Source organism: Urocitellus parryii, chromosome X, assembly GCF_045843805.1.
Source record: "Urocitellus parryii isolate mUroPar1 chromosome X, mUroPar1.hap1, whole genome shotgun sequence".
Classification (NCBI taxonomy): Eukaryota; Metazoa; Chordata; class Mammalia; order Rodentia; family Sciuridae; genus Urocitellus; species Urocitellus parryii.
The window spans coordinates 123,908,005-123,932,048 of record NC_135547.1 but is presented as its reverse complement, the minus strand read 5'-3'; the positions used below and the strand labels follow the sequence as shown (position 1 = coordinate 123,932,048).

Sequence of the window (24,044 nt, the reverse complement as noted above, 5' to 3'; positions counted from 1 at the left end):
GCTTGTAAAAGTAGTCATCTATATTTTCCACTCAGGTTCAGCAATGATTAACATTTTCCATATTTATTAGTGTCTCTCTCTCCATAGGAAAATACACACACTTTTTTTTTCTAAATGACATGAAAGGTAGTTACCAAAATCAAGTGTGTTTACTTCTAAATACAGTGTACATTTTCTAGTAACCTAAATGATTTTTTATATGATCATTGTACAATTCACAAAATCAAGAAATTTAACATTGATGTTATTTCCATTATCACATCTGTAGTTTGTATCCAAATTATGCCTATTGTCCCCCAAAGGTTCTTTATATCAAAATTCACACCAGGATCTCATTTTGCATCTAGTTGTCATTTCTCTCTAATCTCCCTATCTCTGGAACATTCCTTAGCCATTCTTTGACTTTTATGACCTTGAGAGTCTTGAGGTGTACTTATCAGATATTTTGTAGAAATCTATCAATTTTGGCTTCTCTGGTATGTTTTTATGATTACATTGAGGTTATATATTTTGGAAAGAATAAGATGAGTGACTGTGTCCTCTTCAATGCATCACATCAGGAAGCACATGATGGCGGGTTTATCCCCTTATAATCAAGTCTAACTCTTAGGTGGTATTCTAAAAATTTTCCTTCCCAAAGTTACTACTTTTCCTTTTGTAATTAATAACTAATTTGTGGAATCACTGTGCAACTCTTATTATCCTGTATCTCATCAAATTTTTACCCACTATTTTAGTATTAATTGATGATTCTTTCCTGAATGGTAGAAAATTATGTGCCTAATTCCATAATTTCTTCTTCATCTATTAATTTGCATGTTACTGTAAGAAATATTTTTCCCTTCTCCTTTATTTATGTATCTACTCATGCACTTATTTGGTGCTTAGATTGCTCTGAAATATTGTTATATTTATTATACTGGAATTATTAGTTTTCAGTTAATAGAACTTTTCTAGACCATCTATCTGCTATTTGATTCTAGGATATAATTCTCCCAAAAGCAAAAACTTCCAGGAATGAGTATCTGGCACAGTTTGTCCCAAAAGAAATTTATTCAATTTGATATTTAGGAGATGATTCTATATTTTTCTATAACCATATCCTATTACTCTCACTTAAATAGTGAGTAGTTGGTACACATGTATTGGATGTATTTCAAAGCTTTTGGTATCCTCAAAAGTTGGATAGGGAGAAGAGAGATAGAACATAGAAGAGAGATAGACAAGATAGATTTTAGAAGTTAGAAATTATCACATAAAGTAAAGTGATAATAAGCCCTAGACATCAGAAATGAAGTCAAAAAATAAAAGAAGGAGAACATTCTAGCACATGGGAGCCCTCAGGGTAAGGCCAGTTAAACTTTCACTACCTCAGTGGTCTTTAGAAGAGACTGTGGTATTTATGGCTCAATAAGATGATTGATATTCATGAAGATGATCCTGAACACTTAGGATGCATCAAATCCTGTTCAATTCATACTCTGTTTATCAAGAAAAAAAATGTATTCTGGATTTTCCACTCGAAACAGTGAGACTGTCATGTTTTAAGTTTTTAAATGTTAAACTTGGTCACCTGGACCCTTTACTTGTCAATGATGTCCCCTGTTCCCTAATAGGCCAGGGAACCCAGACATGACTGCATGAAACAAAACCTGATTCTCAGCTGATCGGTTACTGCATCTTCCCCATATTCCTGCTGAGAACCAGCACAGGGCCCACCACTCCAGTTAAGACCACATGCTTCATTTATTAGCTCATTAGTTGCAAATAAGTAGTTACAGGTGCCAGTCACACTATAGCTATAGACAGATACATTTGATGATTATTTTCTATAGTTATACATGCATCCTGATTGCAGGATGGTGCTTTAAATCCATTTGACTCTACTTCTGTTTAAACACAACAAGTACATTATATTTATAAAAGAATAACATGCTTGTGTTTCCTCTTAAGTAGACAAGGAAAACCTTAAACCTGATTCTATTAAGGTGTATTTGCTCAAATTTAATGCATGGAGATATTTCTTACTCAAAAGACACATCTTTTATACCTGTGGGACTTGTCTCAGAATGGGAAAAGCTGTCTGGAGATCTTGCCTAGGGACAAGCAGAAAAAGACTAATGTTTCTGCTTTCCCACCTTTTGTGCTGTGTAGGTGGTGGATTAGCTACCTCTTCAAGGAGTAGCCAGCAGGGGAGATGGATAACCATATATGGTAGGCAATAGAGACCACAGTAAAGCTGTTATCATCTTATATATCCTCCACTGAGAATAGGAAATGAAACTTTCTTTGCCTCAGACTCTCTACGATGAAATGCCCACATCACAGAATGTGTGGTGTATCTAAAATAACATATCTGTCTGATATAAGAAAACAGGTTTGCAAAGTGGTGCCTGTGTGATGTTGATTTTAAGATACTAAAAAGGTGCAATGAAATTAACCTAGAGAATCAAAGAGTAAGCACAAACAATGTATGTCACTATAGAAAAACAAAATCAATTTTATTTAGCAGTCTCCTAACAAGAATAGTCACCATTGACTAGTTGAGGCATGCTGATGAAAACAGATTTAGAGAGTGATGATATCTATGAATCTCCTAGTTATTAATGGGCCTTAAGACCTTTAACAAATTTTAGCATGTGTATTAACAGTAAACTATTAATCCAGATTATTCTAATTCATAATTATGATGGGCTATGCTGACGTTTTCCTGTCTCCTATGTATTAAGAAAAAGATTGGTACACCAATTAGTAAACAAGATGTGACCTAAGAGGCTCCAAAATGTTTTCAAACACTTTAATAGCATTGGTTTACTTTTTAACACCTAACGTTAATTGCAAATGAACATTTCATAGGCCCAAAGACCTCTAGTTAGCAAAACAGTGATTGCCATTCACTTGTGTAACTGTATTTTAAGTAATATACTTGAGAGTAATAAAAGAATGATACACACACACACACACAATATATATATATATATATATATATATATATATATATATATATATATATATATAAAATTCAGATTTCATCATAATTCTCAAGGATCCCTCTGAACTATTGATATAATTGACTAACTATCTTGTCAAAAAAATTCACCCAAAAGTCTGGTTAAATACAGGGTAAAACAGGGATGGGGAAAATGATCCCAGCCACAACTCTTGGGAGAAGTAATAGTGATGAATCATTTTTTATAAAGCATGTTCCACTATTAAGCATTCTCACAGGCATCATGACAGCCTTGTGATTTAATTGTTAATTCTCAAGTTAGTTGTTGTTGAAAATTTGACCATTTTTCACATAAGAAAATTGAGACTCAAGAAAAATGAAATGCCATTTTCGAGGTCATTTGATTAGTAGCTGACATAGCCTGGCATCAAACCTAAGATTTTGTCTCTGGATTCTGTACAAAAATCATCTGCTTCAGATCTATTATGCAATAGCAGTCATTGAAGAAAGTGATTTATCAAATGGTTTATCTTAAAAAAAAATTCTTCACGCACCTGGTACTGTGCCAAGTGGTTTCCTTATTCCTATCTTTCATGGGACTCTATAAATTGATCCTGTCTAGTCTGTTATTCCCTTGGACCCCATAGGAACAATCCTGAGCACTTGGAAATAATTGGTAAACCCAATCTAGTAAAACAAAATGGCAGTCAGGCTAGGTAGTGCAAACCTGTAATCCCAGTGACTTGGGAGGCTAAGGCAGGAAGATTGCAAGTTCAAAGCCAGCCTCAGCAACTTAGGGAGGCCTGAAGCAACTTAGCAAGATGCTGTCTCAAAATAAAACATTAAACAGGCTAAGGATGTGGTTCAGTAGTCAAACAGCCTTGGATTTAATCCCTGGTACCAAAAAGAAAAAAAATGGTAGCCTGGGATTGCTTTCAGAGACTTCCCTAACTTAAACTCCCTTACTTTTGTCTCATGACAGACCCCCTTCCAACAAGGGGTCCCCTGCATTCCAGGTAGCTTTAAGATTTTATCAGAAAACAAAGGTCAAAGAGCACACTAGGGAGGAAGGGTAACAAAATGTGGGTTCACACTTAACAGTAAAGCAACAGGCCAGAAGACATGCATACATCACAGGTGGATAGAATGTGCAGCATACAGGGCCAGCACAGCATGGGTTAAGTATGCAAAGTATCAATATTGTATGCAGAAGCCATACAGTGGTACATGTTCCCATTGTAGTAAAATCGATATATAAAGGGCTGGGGATGTGGCTCAAGCAGTAGCGCGCTCGCCTGGCATGCGTGCAGTCCAAGTTCGATCCTCAGCACCACATACAAACAAAGATGTTGTGTCTGCCGAAAACTAAAAATAAATATTAAAAACCTCTCTCTCTCTCTCTCTCTCTCTCTCTCTCTCTCTCTCTCTCTCTCTCTCTCTCCCCCCCCCCAAAATCAATATATGAAGTGATTAAAATGTGCTTCTCTTGAAAGGAGACAAATGTAGGTTTCCATTTGAAATCCTTTTGGGACAAGGCAAAGAATAAGGAAAAGAAGGATTTTTTAAAAAGGGTTAAATATATTCTTTAGCACAAGAACCCAGGTTCCCATAACAAAAATAAGTAAACATATGCAAATCATACTTAAGCAATGCTGTGATTTGGTCAACATTTAGCTCACTGCTTTGTTCCTAATGAATGAGAACCCTACTCTTTTAAGATCCAATTCTTGTGGTCATACAGGACTTTGCACTTGATAACACACTCTCAGTCACCCTTTAATTTGATCTTTACAACAGATTCTGTGAGTTAGGTGTTCTCCATTTTACAGATGCACAAACTAACACCTGGAGATGTGGAATGACTCCCACAGAGTTACACTTCTGAAGTAGGAGGGCATTCAAATGAATGGAAAATTTGAATAACTGCCCTTTAGAGTGTGCCAGTGGACACATACTGAATGCTTGAACTGCTCCCATGAAGCAGTTAGTGTGAATCCCCATTGCACAGATGAGTTAACTGAAGCCACAGGCGTACACGCTAACAGGGCAAGGTTTCACACAAAGGTAGCCATTGGCAAAGCTGGGACTGCAGAACAGTTGGGTAGAAGTCCAGAGCTGCCAACCCAGTCACCTTACTGATTCTGCCTCCCTGAAGCTGCTCTGGATTGACAGAAAGAGAGAAGGCAGAGAGGAATGTTGTTGATGACAGTAGTTAATCTGTAAGAGCATTTACAGCTTACCAGGTAAATTCTAATGGCTTTACATTAACTTAGGTAATCCTCAACACAACCCTATGACTCTTGATGCTTTTCCCCCACTTTATAAGAGGGGACACTTGCCCGAGTTCACACCCCCTAGGAAATGGAAGAACAAATTAGGAGCCTAGAATTCCAACTCTGACAGCCTAACTCCAAAAGCCATATTATGCTATCAGTGCTTCGCGTGTTCAGCTGCAGCACCTGTGTTTGGAAATTTCATTCCTAAAATCCTAATTATTTTTACAAAAAGCTAAATATTTAAATAACAGCTTGTCGATGAATGTTAAATGTTTTGTGTGGTCTCTGTGTTTGTGCGTGCAGTTAAATACTGACGCGGTTCCAAGCAGCACGGTGGAAATGTTTCCACTTTTAGCCTCCTTGCCTTTGAAGTGAAGGTTGAAAACGCTGGGGGAAATGCGTGTCACCTGTTCCTCTAAGGCAAAGCGGGGTGGCCCATTCTCTGACGAGCTGCGCCCTCTGCTGGTCTCTTCGCAGAGCTGTAACGATGTGGTTCAGGAGCGATTTGGGCCGGAGCTGAAATACGACATAGCCCTGCGGCTGGCCGCCTTACAAATGTACATCGCAACAGTTACCACCAAGCAGACGCAGAAAATATCGCTCAAATACATCGAGTAAGTGTTGGCTCTCAGCGTCATTTCAGAGACAGAGATGCTGCCTCCTTAACACCTCAGTGTATTTTTGATCTTTATTTCCAAAATTGATCTTGCTTGTAGCAGAGCATTTGTTAACCAAAGGCAAATGTATGAATATCATGTCCCTGATGTAGTGGAACAGATCCATTACTTACATAATCTGCCTTTAAAAATTGTAGTTAAAATGAGGGTCACATTTAAAATGAAGTGTACATTTAAAAATTCCTAAAAGGATTTGGTTCCAAGCCAAGCTTTAATCTCAGTGCCTTTCAGGCATTAACTTGTTTAATTCTCACAATGTCCCTATAGTTGCAGTGGGATTTTAGAATCATTTTAGAGATGAGCAAACTGAGGCATAGAATGATTATGTAATTTGCCCAAATCACAGGGCCATTCACTGGAAGGGGCAAGGGGACCTTTTGTTGTGCAATAGTTTGCATGATGGCTTGAGGCACCTGTGTTTGCAAAGTGTCTGCATAACCTGAGATCAATTGAGATGGTCAAAATGCAGTATCAAAACTAATGCCGGGCTGGGGCTATAGCTCAGTGGTAAAGTGCTTGCCTTACATATGTGAGGCACTGGGTTCAATCCTCAGTACCACATAAAAATAAATATACTATGTGTTCATCTACAAATAAATAAATATTTTTTTAAAAGTAATGCCATAATTGGGAAGCATGGTATTTGTAGTGAAAAACTGAGATTGAAAGGATGCCCCAAACCAACTTTACTTTGTGAATCATATCTTGTTATGAATGCCTTCTCTTGCTTAGTCTTCCACTCAACTGCTTCCATAGACTTCTTCGGCCAGGGAAGATCCCCTTGTCTTAGAAAAAAGACAGTGTGTATTGCCCTCAGTTGATGAGTCTATATAAGTGAGTGTATTCAAGGGTCATCCTTTAAAAGGAAGCTCTGTGTCTCCCTGGAGGTGATTCAAAAGCCTATATCAACCCCAACTTACTTCGTGCTGGCAGTTCTTTATGCTAAGAAACTAGAACACTCATATTTCAGAGTTCATGACCAGGCCAAAACCCCATCTCCATGTAACGCTTAAAGTTGCCTTGAATTTCTCCCTGTCCCCACCTCTAAGAGATGGACAAACTAACAATAATCTCACCTTCCAAAGAAGCCTCCCATGGGCTGCCTATAAAATAACATGATGCCAGGTTAACCCACCTGGGGGAAAAGTGGCTTTTCTCATGAACTTGTGTTGGAAAGTATTTGAACTCCAATTTTCTGTCTTCAGTGCTACTGTTCTGGCAACTCTCAATTCACCCATTGATGCCTAGAGACAAACCCTCATATTCAGTTAGAGTCTCAACCCACTCCTCCCAGATGGTTTCTCTCTTTTTCCCTTGCCACACACCTGCAGTGACTGTAGCCTGAGAGAGGTACAGCTCACAGAGAGGTCTCAAACGCAGCTGGACATATTCACACCTTTTTCCACTCCCCTTTCTGAAGTTCTTAGAGACGAATGAAACTGGCTGCCATTTGAAAAGATGACCTGCACAACCTGAGCAGATCTTCACACAATTAAGATGCATTTCTGTTCCTACTCTCTTGTAGCCACATTTTCCCAGGTTGAACATTTTCCCAGGTTGTAGAGTCAAAAACCTCTCAGAGATAACTAGCTTGACTAAGAATCTTGCAGATTCTATAATAGTGTCATCATCAATTCCTTTACTCAACAAATATTCATTGAGCATCAAGGAACTTGTGGTCTGATTGTAAAGATAAAACATAAAGATATGAAAAGTAGTTATTTAAAGTAATAATTCCAGGCTGGGGCTATAGCTCAGTGGTAGAGTACTTACCTAGCATGCATGGAGCCCTGAGTTCCATCCCCAGTACCAAAGTAAATTAATTAATTAATGATAAAAGTAGAACTAAAAGGCCACCCACAAGAGTGCCAAATAATGAATTAAAATAATAAGTACAAGTTGAGGAAGAAGAAAAAATATAGTGATCACAAATAATTGCATCTTTAACAAAGAACATGAATGGTGAACTGGGGGGGGGAGGTTGGTTTTTTTTTTTCTATTTTTATTGGTCCTTTTTAGTTATACATGACAATAAATCTACCTATCTTTGTGCTATTTACTTACAACTTTTTTTCTAAATAGTGTCTTATGAACGTACGTGAGGGTGAGAGTCACTGTGCTATATTTCTATATGTACATGTGAAAGTAAAGTCAGATTCACTCCACTCACTTTTCCTATGCCATTCCTTCTCTCTTCCCTTCATTCCCCTTTTTCTACTCCTCTGATCTTACTTCTATTCTGGTTTTTTATCCCCCCCTTATTTTAAATTAGCTTCTGCATATCAGAGAAAACATTCAAACTTTGATTTTAGAGATGAACTTATTTCACTTAGGATGATAGTCTTCAGTTCCATTCATTTACCAGAAAATGACATAATTTTATTCTTCTTTATGACTAATATTCCATTGTGTATATATCCAACATTTTCTTTATCCATTCATCTATGGAAGGGCACCTAGGTTGCCTCCATAGCTTAGCTGTTGTGAATTGAGCTGCTGTAAACACTGATGGGGTTGCATTACTGAGGTATGCTGATTTCTTCTTACCCTTCTTCAGAGAGGATCTGGAAAAGGAGAAATAACAGAATCTTCTTGAAGCTCTTTATAATTTAGATGACACTGGTTGGGCCCACAAACAATCAGTATAGGTTTCTAAGCATTCAAATATGGAACCTTCTTAGAAGAGGGTTTAACGATTGCTGGGGTTTTGGCCAAAAATATATTAACCCAGTCCTATGTGCTGCTTTTTTTCTTATATATCCATATCCATGATAGATGTATACTTCCTGTAAGTACCGACATACTTGAGGGTCATAACCTGCCCCCTGTATAAGAGATATTGATGGAAGGAGTTACACATGAATTGACTGGGATAAAAGAACTGTGAGTTTCTAGAAAATGAGCCACTGATGAGGGAGAATGGCAAGGAAGATGCTTTGGGGCATGAAGAAATTGCAACCATTCTTCTAAGAGAAGAAGGAGAAAGAGAGAGAAAATGTGGGCAGACAGGGAGATGTGAGAATGGGAATAAACAAAGAAATGGATAGAAACAGGTATTGAAAGAATAAACTTGAACATGTGAATTAATCTCCAGAAATGGGTTGGACAAAATGCCTCTTCAATTTCCATTGGTCCCCATATGCCTTCTTAGCATTCTTTCTGGAGAGTAAGGAATATGTTTCTTTTAAAATGCAAACATATGTATTAATGATCAAATAGTATGTTTCCTGGATGTAAATTAAAAGTTGCTTCCCTGCCCTACCAAGAGTTCATTTGTTCCAACAAACATCAGAGTGCCATTTTGTCTTAGATAACTAATCATCACAGGAATGTGAAATTAAAGATATACTTTTTCTTACAGGAAAGAATGGGGATTAGAGACTTTTCTTCCCTCTGCTGTGCTGCAAAGCATGAAAGAGAAGAACATAAAGAAAGCACTTTCACACCTTGTCAAAGCAAATCAAAACTTGGTACCACCGGGTAAAAAGGTATCACATTTGCATCTTAATAGAAAATAGATTTTGAAGAGGGAGGTTTGCATGCATTTTTTTAAATGTTTAAAATTAGCCCATGAATAAAATACTTAGCACCATATTTTCAGAAGGCAATAACACTCTATAACTTTAAAAAAATCATTAACGTTTTCTAAGACTAATGAAAAACAAATATCCTTATGGAAACCTGTGTACTCCTTACAAGTTAGAAATCCCTTATTGTACGAGACATGTACATTCACGAGCCTACCTTGCATGGCCTCTGAGACCTTGTGATTAGACAATAGAACTGTAAGATAATTCTGCATTTCCTTCATGTTCTTGCTTACTGTTCAGACCAGCTTAAATGTATAGCAGCCAAAAAGGGGTCCTTTTAAAATCTGGGTATATCTACTGTAACATAATTGATATCTGTAACAGTTCATTCTTTGTCGCAGGGGGAAGGGAAGCTGTCCTGGGCATTATGGTCTCTACCTACCAGATGCCATTTTCACCCCTCCCCTAATTGCGACAAAGAAAAATGTCTCTGTACATTGCCAATTGTGCCCTAGGGAACAAAATCACCCCTACTGACAACTATTGGATTAAATCCTACTTTTAGAAGGAAGATAAAATTATTTCTGTCACTCATCATTAGTGTTAAAACTTTTGTATTTGTTTTTATTAAGTAGGAGAAACACAGAAGACTTTTTAAAATATACTGTTGGTCAGAAAAGAAAGGTATGGTTTGTAAATAATTTTAAAAAATGATTCCAATAACCAGAAAGAGAAGGAGACTTGAATTATTGGCACATAAAATAGGGAGCAGGCTAACAACCTAAGAACACTTTCCGATTGTTATTGGCTATAGAAACTTATATGACTCTCATGTATATCATGGTCCATGTAGATAATTCTTTGATCTTAGTATCAGATTCTAAGTCATTTTACTAGTTAAGGCACATTATTTTTATTCCTTTCTCCCTGCCCCATAACATTTTTTAATGTGTAATCAGGTTCAACACACTCTCAGCCTCCTTTCACTTACAGTTCATGGGAGTATGTTTGTCCCATTGCAGTGAACATTCAGCTTTAAGAATATAGTGGAATGCCCTGGGTCAAGATTTTTTTAAAATTTCCATTCTGATTTGCCCAAAGCTAATTTCTACTAATTGATTTGATTTTTTTTTAAAGTCTGACCCATTTGCATTATAATAATTTAGGAACTAATATAAATTCTATCCATTTTTGTATGTATCACTGTCCTTCTATAATGCTAAGCTTTTCTATAACAAGTGGCTTGCTTTCAAAATTTGCAAAGCATGTTGAGTTTTTGTAAAAAGTAAGATGAGTGAGCCAGATACAGTGGCACATGCTTACAATCTCAGTTACTTGAGAGGCTGAAGCAAGAGGATAACAAGTTACAGGTCAGCCTCTGCAAATCAGCATGACCCTGTCTCAAAATCGAAATTTTAAAAGGGCTGGGAATGTACTTCAGTGGTGAGCACTTCCCTAGCATGTGTGAGTCCCTGAGTTCAATCCCCAGTACCACAAAATAATAGTAATAATAATAATAACAATAATAAATGGCACTAAATAACAATTACATAAAGGATAGTACCTTCGAGTGAAACAGAATTTAATAGGCATTGCTACTGAAAGATCATCTAAGCCTTGTTGGAAAATTTCACCCTTAATAAACATTCCTGGCACATTCAGTATGAAACATGGACGTGTTTTTAATCAAAATACTTTTTTTAATGATGTGGGGACCTACTAAGTTTTTATAAAGATAAACTTTATCTGGTTAAAATTTCATTTGTAACTCATTCATGAAACTCAACAGATTCTCAGAGTTGAATTAACCAAACAAGGACTTATATAGCAAGTTCAAACATTTCCACAATGATTGGAGTTCAGAAAGTTCATTTTCCCTGTAAATTTGCAAAGACCAGAAGAAACTTGAGAGGGGAGGTGTAAGAGCCTGTTTAAAAGGCTTTGCATAGATTCCAGGTGCGTATTCTAAACAGCTCCCACAAACTACATACAGGTGAGTCTCCTGTGCTGTGGGAGAATTTGTGTGCAATCCACCTTTGTCCTTAGTTGCAATTGGAAAGCACCACTCGCCTCTTGAAACTTCCCAATGGGCAGATGTTTCCATGGAACATTTTATGAACTTGTTCTCACTTGTCAAACATCTCAGCCCACATCCCCATACTCGTGAGTTCCCCATGCATTTCTCTCAAATGAATTAAGATTTGAATCTTGATGTCATGTTGCAATCTATCATCAGGAAACCAAATACATAGCAATTTACTCTCCTTCCTAAAGAAGGGTCTTGTCATACTCCATCTCCCCAGCAAGAAATTGTTCTTCTAGTTTGTCCCTTGTTTCTAGTCGGTCTCTAGCCCAAATGGACTCACACCCAATGGAGTCAACAAGTTAGTTTTCTTTTCTCTCTTCAGCTCTCTGCACTACAAGCCAAGGTTCACTATCTCAAGTTCCTCAGTGACCTGCGACTGTATGGGGGCCGTGTGTTCAAGGCAACGTTAGTGGTAATTTCTGCTTTCTTGCTTTTTATCAGAAGCTATAGAGGTCCATAAAATATCATTGCAGAGGCTGTCTTCAATGAACTGCCCCTGAAGCAAAAGCAAATCAGCTATGAATCTTTTCCAGCCTTCATTTCTAATTGACTTCACCACTGTCTGAAAATATCTGAAAAAAAAAAAAAGTTAAACTAGATAATGCCATTGCAGAATGCCCTAGAAAAAGAAATGTGAAGAAACAGGAGAATCAAAGGGCTCTAACAACAGCTGCTTTTTAAATCATTGAGCCAGAAGTTTCTTTGACACTAAAAAGAGAGAAGCCACAAACCTCATTTCTAAAAAAAAAAAAAAAAAAAAAACTTTGTGATTATGAATTTATTGTGTTATGATAACATTCTCTTTATATATTATTCATAATTTACAAGAGCTTCAATGTGATCATATATCTGGTTCTTCTCATTGGATGATGTAGTACAATGTGACCCAGACGTACTTTCTAAAGAAAATATAATCTTAGGGCTGGGGATGTGGCTCAAGTGGTAACGCGCTTGCCTGGCATGCGTGCGGCCCGGGTTCAATTCTCAGCACCACATAAAAATAAAGATGTTGTGTCCACCGAAAACTAAAAAATAAATATTAAAAAATTCTGTCTCTCTCTCTCTAAATAAAAAAGAAAATATAATCTTATAAAAACAGGCTCTCAGGTTCAACTTTGCATGGTGTTTCAGAAAGTGTGAGTTTTAAAATATTTGTCACCATCTCTTCTCAGCAGGCAGAAAAGCGCTCAGAAGTGACTCTCCTGGTTGGGCCACGGTATGGCATAAGTCATGTCATAAACACCAAAACCAATCTGGTGGCACTTTTAGCTGACTTCAGCCATGTCAACAGGATCGAAATGTTTACTGAAGAGGAGAACTTGGTGAGGGTGGAGCTCCATGTGCTGGATGTGAAGGTAAGCCTTTCAAATGTTGACATATGACCTTGGTTTAAACATCTCATTTCTGGCAACACTGCTGGCATTTACAAAGCAGAGAAGTTAATGTGTGCAGAGTCTCAGCAATGCTCTGAGGTGCAGGAAAACCCATCCCACTCAGGCCTGAGACTCCAGTCTGCTGTGATTTGGGGGCAATTTGCTATGCTTCTCTGGGCTTCATTTCTTTATCTATACATGAGAAAGCAAGCTATCTCATTTCTAGGTCCCTCTTATTTTATAATACTGAGCCATAGACAGAGACTAGGGGAGATTTTTCCCAACTTTCTAGAATGTATGATTCACTCAGAGTCAGGGAGATTCTTTTCCCTAACTTTATCCAAAATTCCTATTCCCTTTCATTAAGTTGGGACCATATGTGATTGTTCTTTTGGAAAAGATGGGTATTTTAGTTTGTCTTCTCATGCTGTAGAAATTGGTACTGACTGAACATCTTGCTCCTAGGAATGTCATGGTCATTCTATTTAAAACAACCATCTGAGGTTGTCTACAAAAGGCTAAACTCTACTCCCCTTATCAGAAATCAGCAAGAAACAATCCAGGTCTCCTTTTCCCACCCCCTTCTTCTTCCAGTAAATTTGAGTCATTGTATTTTGCCTATGTTAATGTATCTAATGTTTCTATGGAGAAAAAGCACTAGACTCAAAAGGAGACAGGGCCTCCACAAAAGAGACAGCATCAGCTAGCAGGGATGCTCTGAGGATGGTCAGAGAAGACCCAACCATGCCCATACTACCACCAGTGTGTTTTGGGAAGAGTGGATCAAGAATAACGGAAGCTATGGGAAAGGGTTTCTAGAGCAAATTAGGATATATCAGTACACTCTGCAACAGGAACAAATGGTCAGGAAAGAGAGAATATGAAACTAGGACATGTTATCTATGCCCCATAGGATTTCATGGGCTGAATCTAGAGGACTCCAGTTGACTTCATGGCAAGTTACAAGTCTTGTAATGTATTTGGAATGTCTGTCCTAGTCTATGACTAATGATACTGAGGGAAATAACCCCATAATGAGAAAAGGGCAGAAGAATGAACTGAATGTGGTCATTATAGGTCTGCTATCAGCCTTAATCTAAATAGAAATGAATGGTGAGACCCTACTAATGGTGTCCTGCTTTGTATTGAATAATGGTAGTATAGCTTCAAGATTGAGGGGAAACCACAACTATAGTTGAAGGAAAGATAGTTCAACAAGTAGTACAGGTTCTTTGGATGGGAATTTCTATTCTACCAATCAGGGACATTGAGCATGACCAGTATCCTATTCCTAGAAGTGACAGTAGAGACCTGTTTCTTCCTCTCTTCATGTCTGCTTTTTGTTGCTCCCTTATTTCTCTCCCAGGTTCTTTCACTTTCCACAAGAACACACTCTTCCTAACTAAAAAAAAATTGCTCTATCAACATTTCCTTCCCTGAACACCCAAGATACATGTCCAATTATATAATATCATTGGTTTCCAGAAAGTTTTATCAAGGTCTTTTCTCAACTCTCAGTTCTAGTTAACCTTCCTGTAAATGTACCTTTTCTTTCAGAAGTATCCTTTTCCTAGATATCTTTGACAGTTTTCATTCAGTCTTTTATTATTATTAATTTATTTATTTATTTTAATTAGGATATGTAACAGCAGAATGCATTTTGATTCATTGTACACAACTGCAGCACAAATTTTCATTTCTCTGGTTGTACACAGTGTAGCATTGTGCCACATGTGCAGTCATACATGTACTTAGGTTAATGATCTCCATCTCATTCTACCATCTTTCCTTCCTTGCCCCTATGACCCCTCCTGGCCCCTCCCTCCTCTTTGCCCCATCAAAATTCCTCCATTTTTCCCATGCTCCTGCCCATTATGGATCAGCATCCACTTAATCAGAGAGAACATTTGGCCTTTGTTTTTAGGGGATTGGCTTACTTCACTTAGCCTGATATTCTCCAACTCCTTCCATTTACCTCAAGTGCCATGATTTTATTCTCTTTTAATGCTGAGTAAAATTGCATTGTGTATATGCGCCACATTTTTTTTATCTATTCATCTACTGAAGGGCATCTAGGTTGGCTCCACAGTTTAGCTATTGTGAATTGAGCTGCTATAAACATGGATGTGCCTGTGTCCCTGTAGTCTGCTGATTTTAAGTCCTTTGGGTATAGACCAAGGAGTGGGATAGCTGGGTCAAATGGTGGTTCCATTTCAGGTTTTCTAAGGAATCTCCATACTGCTTTCCAGAGTGGTTGTACCAATTTGCAGTCCCACCAACAATGTATGAGTGTGCCTTTTTCCCCACATCCTCACCAATTGTCTGTATTCTTGAAAACTGCCATTCTGACTGGCGTGAGATGAAATCTTAGAGTAATTTTGATTTGCATTTCTCTAATTATTAGAGATGTTGAACATTTTTCATATATTTGTTGATCGAATGTATATCTTCTGAGAAGTGTCTTTTCAGCTCCTTAGCCCACTTATTGATGGGGTTGTTTGTTTTTTCGGTGTTAAGTATTTTGAGTTCTTTATATATCCTGGAGATTAGTGTTCCATCTAACATATGTGTGGCAAAATTTTGCTCCCAAAATGTAGGGTCTCTCTTCAACTCATTGATTGTTTCTTTTGCTGAGAAGAAGCTTTTTAGTTTGAGTCCAGCCCATTTATTAATTCTTGATTTTATTTCTTACACTTTAGGAGTCTTATTAAGGAAGTCAGGGCCTAATCCAATGTGATGCAGATTTGGGCCTACTTTTTCCTCCATTAGACACAGGGTCTCTGGTCTAATTCCTAGGTCCTTGATTCACTTTGAGTTGAGTTTTGTCCAAGGTGAGAGATAGGGGTTTATTTTCATTTTGCTGTGTATGGATTTATAGTCCTCCCAGCACCATTTGTTGAAGAAAAAATGTATGTTTTGGGCTCCAAAGTATGTTTTGGGCTCCTCTAATATGAGATAACTGTATTTGTGTGGTTTTGTCTCTGTATCTTCTATTCTGTCCCATTGGTCTACATGTCTATTTTGGTGCGAGTACCATGCCATTTTTCTTACTATAGCTTTGTAGTGTAGTTTAAGGTCTGGTGTTGTGATGCCTCCTACTTTACTCTTCTTCCTAAGGATTTATTTGGCTATTCTGGGTGTCTTATTTTTCCAAATGAATTTCATGATGACTTTTTAAATATTTTTTAAGTTGTAGATGGACACAACACCTTTACTTTATTTATTTTTATGTGGTGTTGAGGTCGAACCCAGTGCCTCACACATGCTAGGTAAGCACTCTATCACTGAGCTACAACCCCAGCCCTCATAATTGCTTTTTCTATCTCTATAAGGAATGACAATGGGATTTTAATTGAAATTGCATTGAATCTGTATAGCACTTTGGGTAGTATGGCCATTTTGACAATATTAATTTTGCCTATTCAAGAGCATGGGAGATCTTTCCATCTTCTAAGGTTTTCTTCAATTTCTTTCTTTGTGTTCCATAGTTTCATTATATAGGTCTTTCACCTCTTTTGTTAAGTTGATTCCCAAGTGTTTTATTTTATTTTATTTTTTGAGGCTATTGTGAATGGGGTAGTTTTCCTAATTTCTCTTTCAGAGGATTCATCACTGGTATATAGAAATGCATTTGATTTGTAAGTATTGATTTTATATCCTGCTACTTTGCTAATTCATTAATTCTAGAAGTTTTCTGGTAGAGTGTTTTCAATCCTCTAGGTATGCCATCAGCAAATAGTGAGAGTTTGAGTTCTTCTTTTCCTATTCATATCACTTTAATTTCTTTCATCTGTCTAATTGCTCTGGCCACAGTTTCAAGGATTGTGTTTAATAGAAGTGGTGAAAGAGGGCATCCCTGTGTTATTCCAGGTTTTAGAGGGAATGCTTCCAATTTTTCACCATTTAGAATGATGTTGGGCTTGGGTTTAGCATAGATAGCTTTTACAATGTTGAGGTATGTTCCTACTATCCCTAGTTTTTCTAATGTTTTGAACAGGAAAGAGTACTGTATTTTGTCAAATGCTTTCACTGGTATCAATTGATATAATCATATGGTTCTTATCTTTAAATCTATTGATGTGGTGAATTATATTTATTGATTTCCATATGTTGAGCCAACCTTGCACCTCTGGAATGAACCCCACTTGATCATGGTGCACTATTTTTAATGTGTTTTTCTATGCAATTAAGCTGGAATTTTATTGAGAATTTTTGCATCAATGTTCATCAGGGACATTGGTCTGAAATTTTCTTTCTTTGATGTGTCTCTTCCTGGTTTTGGTATTAGGATGATACTAGCTTTGTAGAATGAGTTTGGAAGGATTCCTTCCTTTTCTATTTCATAGAATAATTTGAGAAGTATTGGTATTAATTCTTCTTTGTAGATTTATAGAGCTCAGCTGTAAATCCATTTAGTCCTGGGCTTTTTTTTTTTTTTTTTTTGGTTTTTAGGCTTTTGATGGTGTCTTCTATTTCCTTGCTTAAAATTGATCTGTTTAAATTGTGTATGTCCTCTTAACTCAGTTTGGGTTGACCATATGCCTCTAGAAATTTGTCAGTGTCTTTGAGGTTTTCTATTTTACTAGAGTATAAATTTTCAAAACAGTTTCTAATTGTCTTCTGTATTTCATTCAGTCTCATCAGAAATTTCCACTTGATTTTTAATCTTCTCTTTAACACTAATTTTCATCATGAACCCCAAATTTAATCTTCTTCTGATTTTTTCACATTGTGAATTCACTTCTGGTCATGGATGTAACTTATAACTAATATAAATAGTTAAAATGTTAACTATTCGAGAAGAAAATCAATTTGTTTTGTTGTTGCTGTTGTTTTTATTCTAATCTGACCATGAAGAGATCATAAATGTCCAGATTTTTTAAGTTATATATCCTAAATGTTTTTCACTAAGGCACTTTGTGTTATCCCTGACTTTTTCTTCCCATTCACATTTCTCCAATGCAACTTTTGCTTAATGACTTCTTCTCTATTTAATGAGTGTAAATGCAGCTGTTGCCACTTGAGGGAGGTTATTGAGGAGGATGGCTTTGACCAAAACATCTTTTTTGTACAGCCCATCACACTCCTGATGGAATCCTCAGATGCCATGAACCTGGCCTGCTTGACAGCTGGATACTACAGGCTGCTGGTAGATTCCAGGAGGTCGATATTTAACATGGCCAACAAGAAAAATGCAGGGACCCAGGACACAGGTATATTCTTTCTAAACTAATGAAGCAGTGACTCCTTCACCACCACTGTGGTTTTCAGACATCACCTAAGAATAAGAAGAAGATGTTACTTAAAAGAGTTAAAATTGATCACATAGAAAAAGTTATGTGCAGCAAATATTGCTAACATTGTCTAATTGTTAAAAATGCTGATTCCCTATCACATTTATTATGGCACTTGTAAATTTCAGGTGTGTTGTTACGGCTACATTTGTATTGCCTCACTCTTACAGTGGCCAGGACACAGAGAACTAATAATGGAATACCCAACTAATGATTGTGAGTCCCCTGTTCTAGGGCTACTCGTTTCTTAAGATGTCTTAGACCCACCTGCCTGGGATCCTCCTTCCTGTAGTCAAAATTTTCCCAGACTCAGGAAGCTTTTCCAGCAGGAGGAGGTAGGTCCTACCCAGAACTTGGACTCAGGGACTGTAGAAGGAACTTATTCTGCTCTGGCAGTCATTTTAGATCCATAATAGGAGCATCAAGATGATACAGATGTGAAATACTTCAATATAACCTCTTGACAGGACACAAAATGAGGACAAGGAGGGCCAAAAATAATAAATTGATTCTTTCTTTGAGGGTGTTTTTCATTTATTTTAGGACTTTTTTTAAGTATTTGAGCATTTTCCTCTATCTACAGTGGATTTTCAGTAAATGTGGCTAATGGATACCACCATTCAAGGCCAAGCCACCAACACATGAAAAAGTTATACACAGGAGTTCTATAAATAGTATTTCTTCTAAAAGAGAAGAATTTCTTAAAAACAAATTTCTGTCACCATTTCTGAGAGAATGGGGGGGAAGTAAAACTCTCTCTTCTTTTTAAACTGAGAAGAAAATATGTCCTTATTCCACAAATATATTGTAACATGCAGATTCATAGACATGCACATAGACTCACATGTAATTTATTATAATGGTAACTTAAAGCACTTGTAGTCATAGAAAATGGGAAGGCAGAGAAAAAGAGAGATGACAGTGAGTTAGAAGGCAATTATGACTTCCAGACAGATAAATCTAAGGTTTAATCCAACCCCATCTCGGAGTGTGTGTGTTTTCAAATTACTCTAGGTTTGGGTTTTCTCATTTGTATAACTGGTATTGAAAACTTAGTTTGCAAGGTAAGTGTTAGAAAAAAATCTATGTACAACACCTAATATGATGCTCACTAATTCTATTACTAATCCTATTAGTTGATAGTGAAAAGAATGGTGTAAAAATTGAGGATGAAAGTTATAGAAATATAGAAGGGAGAGGAAGATGGAAGATGGAGCAAAGAAATCCTAGAAAGACACACATGACTAAAAATAATTAGAGAAAGGGAAAGAACAAAAAGGAGGCAGTAAGTGTACATAGGGTTTGCACACATATTTTTATAACCACATAATTTCATTGAGCAAAGAGATTTAGAGCAATTCAGCAATGACCTGTGAAATTCTGAAGAACAGTTCAGCAACTTAAAATAATCCTTTCACATTGAAAACCCAGCTGTGGTTTTTTTTATTTTCTAATTTTAATGTTTATCTTGACACTAAAACCTTTTCACCATGGACTGCTAAATTGTATGGGTATGGGAAAAAGACCAAACCTCCATTCTAAAAATGGTTACAGCAATAAGGGTCTCACTTCTATCCAATTTATAGCCATCTACAATGTAAATGTGTTGTAAAACTGAGAGGCAAACTTAGTTGCAAAAATATTATTACTGGGCTGGGGCTGTGGCCCAGTGGTAGAGTACTTGCCTACCATGTATGAGGCAGTGGGTTCAATTCTCAGCACCACATATAAATAAAGTCCATTGACAACTAAGAAAATATTTTTTTAAATGTATTATCAGTATGGAGGAAAAATGGAGCCTCAGCCTCTCAGTGATTTCTTCTAGGGTGAGGAACATGCTCCAAATACCTTTCTCCACTCTGAGAAAGGGTAGGATGGATAAGGGAGAGAGAGCACATCCCGAAACAAAACAGGTAGACCTCAGGTGAGCAGCAGTCTGGGACTTAGTACCTATAGTGGCTACAAGCACATCTTCTCTTTAGAAACTGCCACAGATTTCCTGAGATTTGAGAAATATCAGGAGTAAAGTCTGGTAAGATCAGTTCATCCCTGATCCACTGGAGGCCAAGCCACAGAACAGATCTAAGTTCTCACCCCAGATCCTTCCATGTCTCCACAATCATTCCAGGAAGCCAAATAAGTGTAACCTTCTGAAAGGAAGCTAAAATTGAGTGTGTATTTTCTTCTCATTACAAACTGAGATAGACCTTAGTTAAGATCTCTAATAAGGAACTGTAAGCCTCCATTTATTTTCCTCCATCTTTAAAATATACCTTTAAGCATTTTCAAAATCCCTGACTCCATACCTTCGTATCTCTGGGCTTCAGGGGGCTCTGAATAAATATCATTAACTTGCTTTTAGCTTTCTGGTCTGTTCAGTGTTTTTGTTGGTCTAAACCATGAGTTTTACTACAAATAAAATTTTATTAGAATTTAACTATACACATTGTATTACTTTCCTAGGGTCTCTGTAACAAATTATCACAAATCTGGTGGCCAAAACAACATAAATCCCTCCCAGTTTTGGAGGCCAGAAGGCCAAAATCAAGGTGTCAGCATGACTGTACTAACTCCAAAGGAATTAGAGGAGGATCCTTCCTTGCCTTTCCCACTTCTGATGGCTGTCAGCATTCCATGTGACTGCACATTTCCAGCCTTGGCCTCTGCCTTCACATGATCTTCACCTCTTCTTGGTGTGGTCCAAATCTCCTACTACCACAAGGGCACTCACCATTGAATTTAGTGCCCAAACAAATAATTCAGGATGATCTTGCCTCAAAATCCTTGAAATAATCTGCAAAACTCTTTTTCCAAATAAGATCATAGTGTGGACACATTTTGGGGATGCCACTCACTCAGCTCATACTCCCTCCCGTTTGTTTATGTATCACCTATAGCTACTTTCATGTTAAAACATCAGAGTTTAGTTGTTGCTGTACTGAAACAGTTGGCCTCCAAAAACTAAAATATTTGCTCTCTAGCCTTCCATTTATGGAAAATATTGCCAACACCTGGTCTAAACTTAGCTGTTACAAGTATTCCTCAACATCCCATCCCCACAAACACATATGCACACCTGTATACACCCACAGAACCCATCATAACCTAAATTTTCATAGTTGATAAATCATGTTGAACTCCCATGCAGTATATTGATTATAAGGTAAGATGTAATTGTGGCTAGTATATAATTAAATGTCTTCAAAATTATATCTTTTACTTGCTATTTATGAATATATATATTTAGTAAAATGACTCTGAACAGTGTTCAGCATGAAGTCTATTGTATAATTTGGGGGGAGCAAAAACTCCTTTAGTAAAACCAATTTTATTTTCTGTATGTCTTATATGTATGATGACAGTGTCACCCAAACTGAGCCAAGTGGCAATTTGAGGGGACAGATGGAAAAATGGAAGGGTCCTAAATTTTGGTCAAAAGGTTGCTTCTAGAATCTACAAAGCAATAGTCACAGAATGACCCAAATTCCCCATCTTGTTAAATATCAGAGCTATTCTTCACTTAAAAATTCCATATATAAAGACCCTTGAAGAGCAAACAAAACAATGATATTTTTTAAAGAGAGAGAAAGAGAGAATTTTAATATTTATTTTTAAGTTCTCGGCGGACACAACATTTTTGTTTGTATGTGGTGCTGAGTATCAAACCCAGGCCGCACGCATGCAGGCGAGCGCGCTACCGCTTGAGCCACATCCCCAGCCCAACAACAATTATATTTAATTAGGGTAATACAATTTTAATTCATGATGAATATCAAACAAATCTTCATGGGTCCCATGATAAGAACAAAAATTAAAGTCACTCTAAATATTAACTACACTTAGAAATGGCAGAGAGACGTACATTACTTGTGAATGAATGCTCCACCTTAAACATTATATACTCTTTATATACACACATACATATAGCGATTCATGCTGACATTTGTACATGAATATATTACATTCAGTAGGATATAAATAGGCTGAAGGTAGAGGTACAATATTTATTTTAACTTTCTAGGAAGTGTGATGGAAGTATGAAGATCCTTGACCTTCTATTAACTCAATGAGAAAAAAGTCCAATATCTTCCACCACAAAGTGAAGACTGTTAGATCTCACTTTACAGAGAAAAGAACAATTTATTTTCTAGAATAATAGCCTATTGAAATATCACCTATCAGCTTTGTAAAAGACACGTTGTATATTTATATTCATATATGTAAATAAGGTCTTCTAATAATAATATAGCAATTATATATAAAGATATAGATATATAACTGATATGTGTGTATGTATGTGTGTGTGTATGTGTGTGTGTGTGTGTGTGTGTGCGTGTGTGTGTATATATATATATATATATTTATAAAATCAGTTTTGTTAATGGTGATTCTCCTAAACAAGGAATCCTTGAACCTGGAACTTACATTGGGCAGTACTGTTATTTGGAAAGTAAAATAATTGTATTTATACAGTGATGCTATAAGCCATTAAATTAAGAAACACAGATAAAGCCCTCCCACCAAAAAAATATTACAGTAATGTGTCTTTACATGATTCTTTCTCTTTAGGAGCTGAAAATAAAGGAAAGCCTAACCTCCTTGGCCCAGATTGGAACTGTATGCCTCAAATGACCACCTTCATTGGCGAAGGGGAACAAGAAGCTCAGATAACATATATAGACTCAAAACAGAAGACAGTTGAGATTACAGACAGCACCATGTGTCCAAAGGACCACCGGCACTTGTATATAGACAACACCTATAATCCAGATGAACTTAACCAGCAGTTGACCCAGCCTGGTGATGCTCCCTGTGAGGCAGACTACAGAAGTCTAGCCCAGAGGTCCCTGATGTCCCTCTCAGGACCAGAAACTTTAAAGAAAGCACAGGAATCTCCGAGAGGAGCTAAAGTGTCCTTTATTTTTGGAGATCTTGCCTTGGATGATGGTATGAGTCCCCCAACTCTTGGCTATGAGAGACTGTTAGATGAGAGTCCAGAAATGCTGGAGAAGCAGAAGAATCTCTACATCAGCAGTGCCAATGACATGAAGAACCTGGATCTTGCTCCAGACACAGAGAGCATCCAGTTTGTGGCAAATTCTGTTTATGCAAACATAGGTGATGTGAAAAATTTTGAGGCCCCTGAGGGGATAGAGGAGCCCCTCTTGCATGACATCTGTTATGCAGAAAACACTGATGATGCAGAGGACGAGGATGAGGTAAGCTGTGAGGAGGACCTTGTGGTGGGCGAGATGAACCAGCCAGCCATCCTCAACATGTCTGGGTCAAGTGATGACATCATTGACCTCACGTCCCTGCCTCCTCCGGAAGGTGATGACAATGAGGATGACTTCCTGTTACGTTCCTTGAACATGGCCATTGCTGCACCCCCACCTGGCTTTAGAGACAGTTCTGATGAGGAGGACACTCAGAGCCAGGCAACGTCCTTCCGTGAAGACAAGGAGCAAGGCAGCAGCCTGCAAAATGATGAGATCCCCGTGTCCCTCATCGATGCTGTGCCCACTAGTGCTGAGGGAAAGTGCGAGAAGGGATTGGATAATGCTGTCGTTTCCACGCTGGAAGCTCTAGAAGCTCTATCTGTTTCAGAAGAACAGCAGACCAGTGACAATTCAGGTTCTTTCACGATTGTTACATTTATTCACTGATAACTGTGTCATTCCATCCTTTCGAGCCATTTGTCTTTGGAGTCCTGTTACGTGGTATTCTCCATTTCACACATTGTCCCATTTCATAAATATGCTGAACTACCATCCTGGGGGTTTTTTGTGTGTGTATGTGCTTTCTTTGTTATTTTTAAATCATATGGCACATCCCCCACCCCCATTTCTGGAACAACT

General features: G+C 37.4%; 1 protein-coding gene across 1 annotated transcript in view; it reads left to right on the top strand.

The window, feature by feature from the left end:
* Positions 1-24,044, top strand: part of Frmpd4 (FERM and PDZ domain containing 4) — a 193,328-nt gene that overhangs the window by 164,706 nt on the left and 4,578 nt on the right. The window contains exons 10-15 of the mRNA XM_026395165.2: positions 5,704-5,840; positions 9,265-9,391; positions 11,842-11,931; positions 12,692-12,874; positions 17,967-18,105; positions 22,756-23,820. Coding sequence (XP_026250950.2) covers positions 5,704-5,840; positions 9,265-9,391; positions 11,842-11,931; positions 12,692-12,874; positions 17,967-18,105; positions 22,756-23,820 — 1,741 coding nt within the window. The remainder of the gene's footprint in view (positions 1-5,703; positions 5,841-9,264; positions 9,392-11,841; positions 11,932-12,691; positions 12,875-17,966; positions 18,106-22,755; positions 23,821-24,044) is intronic.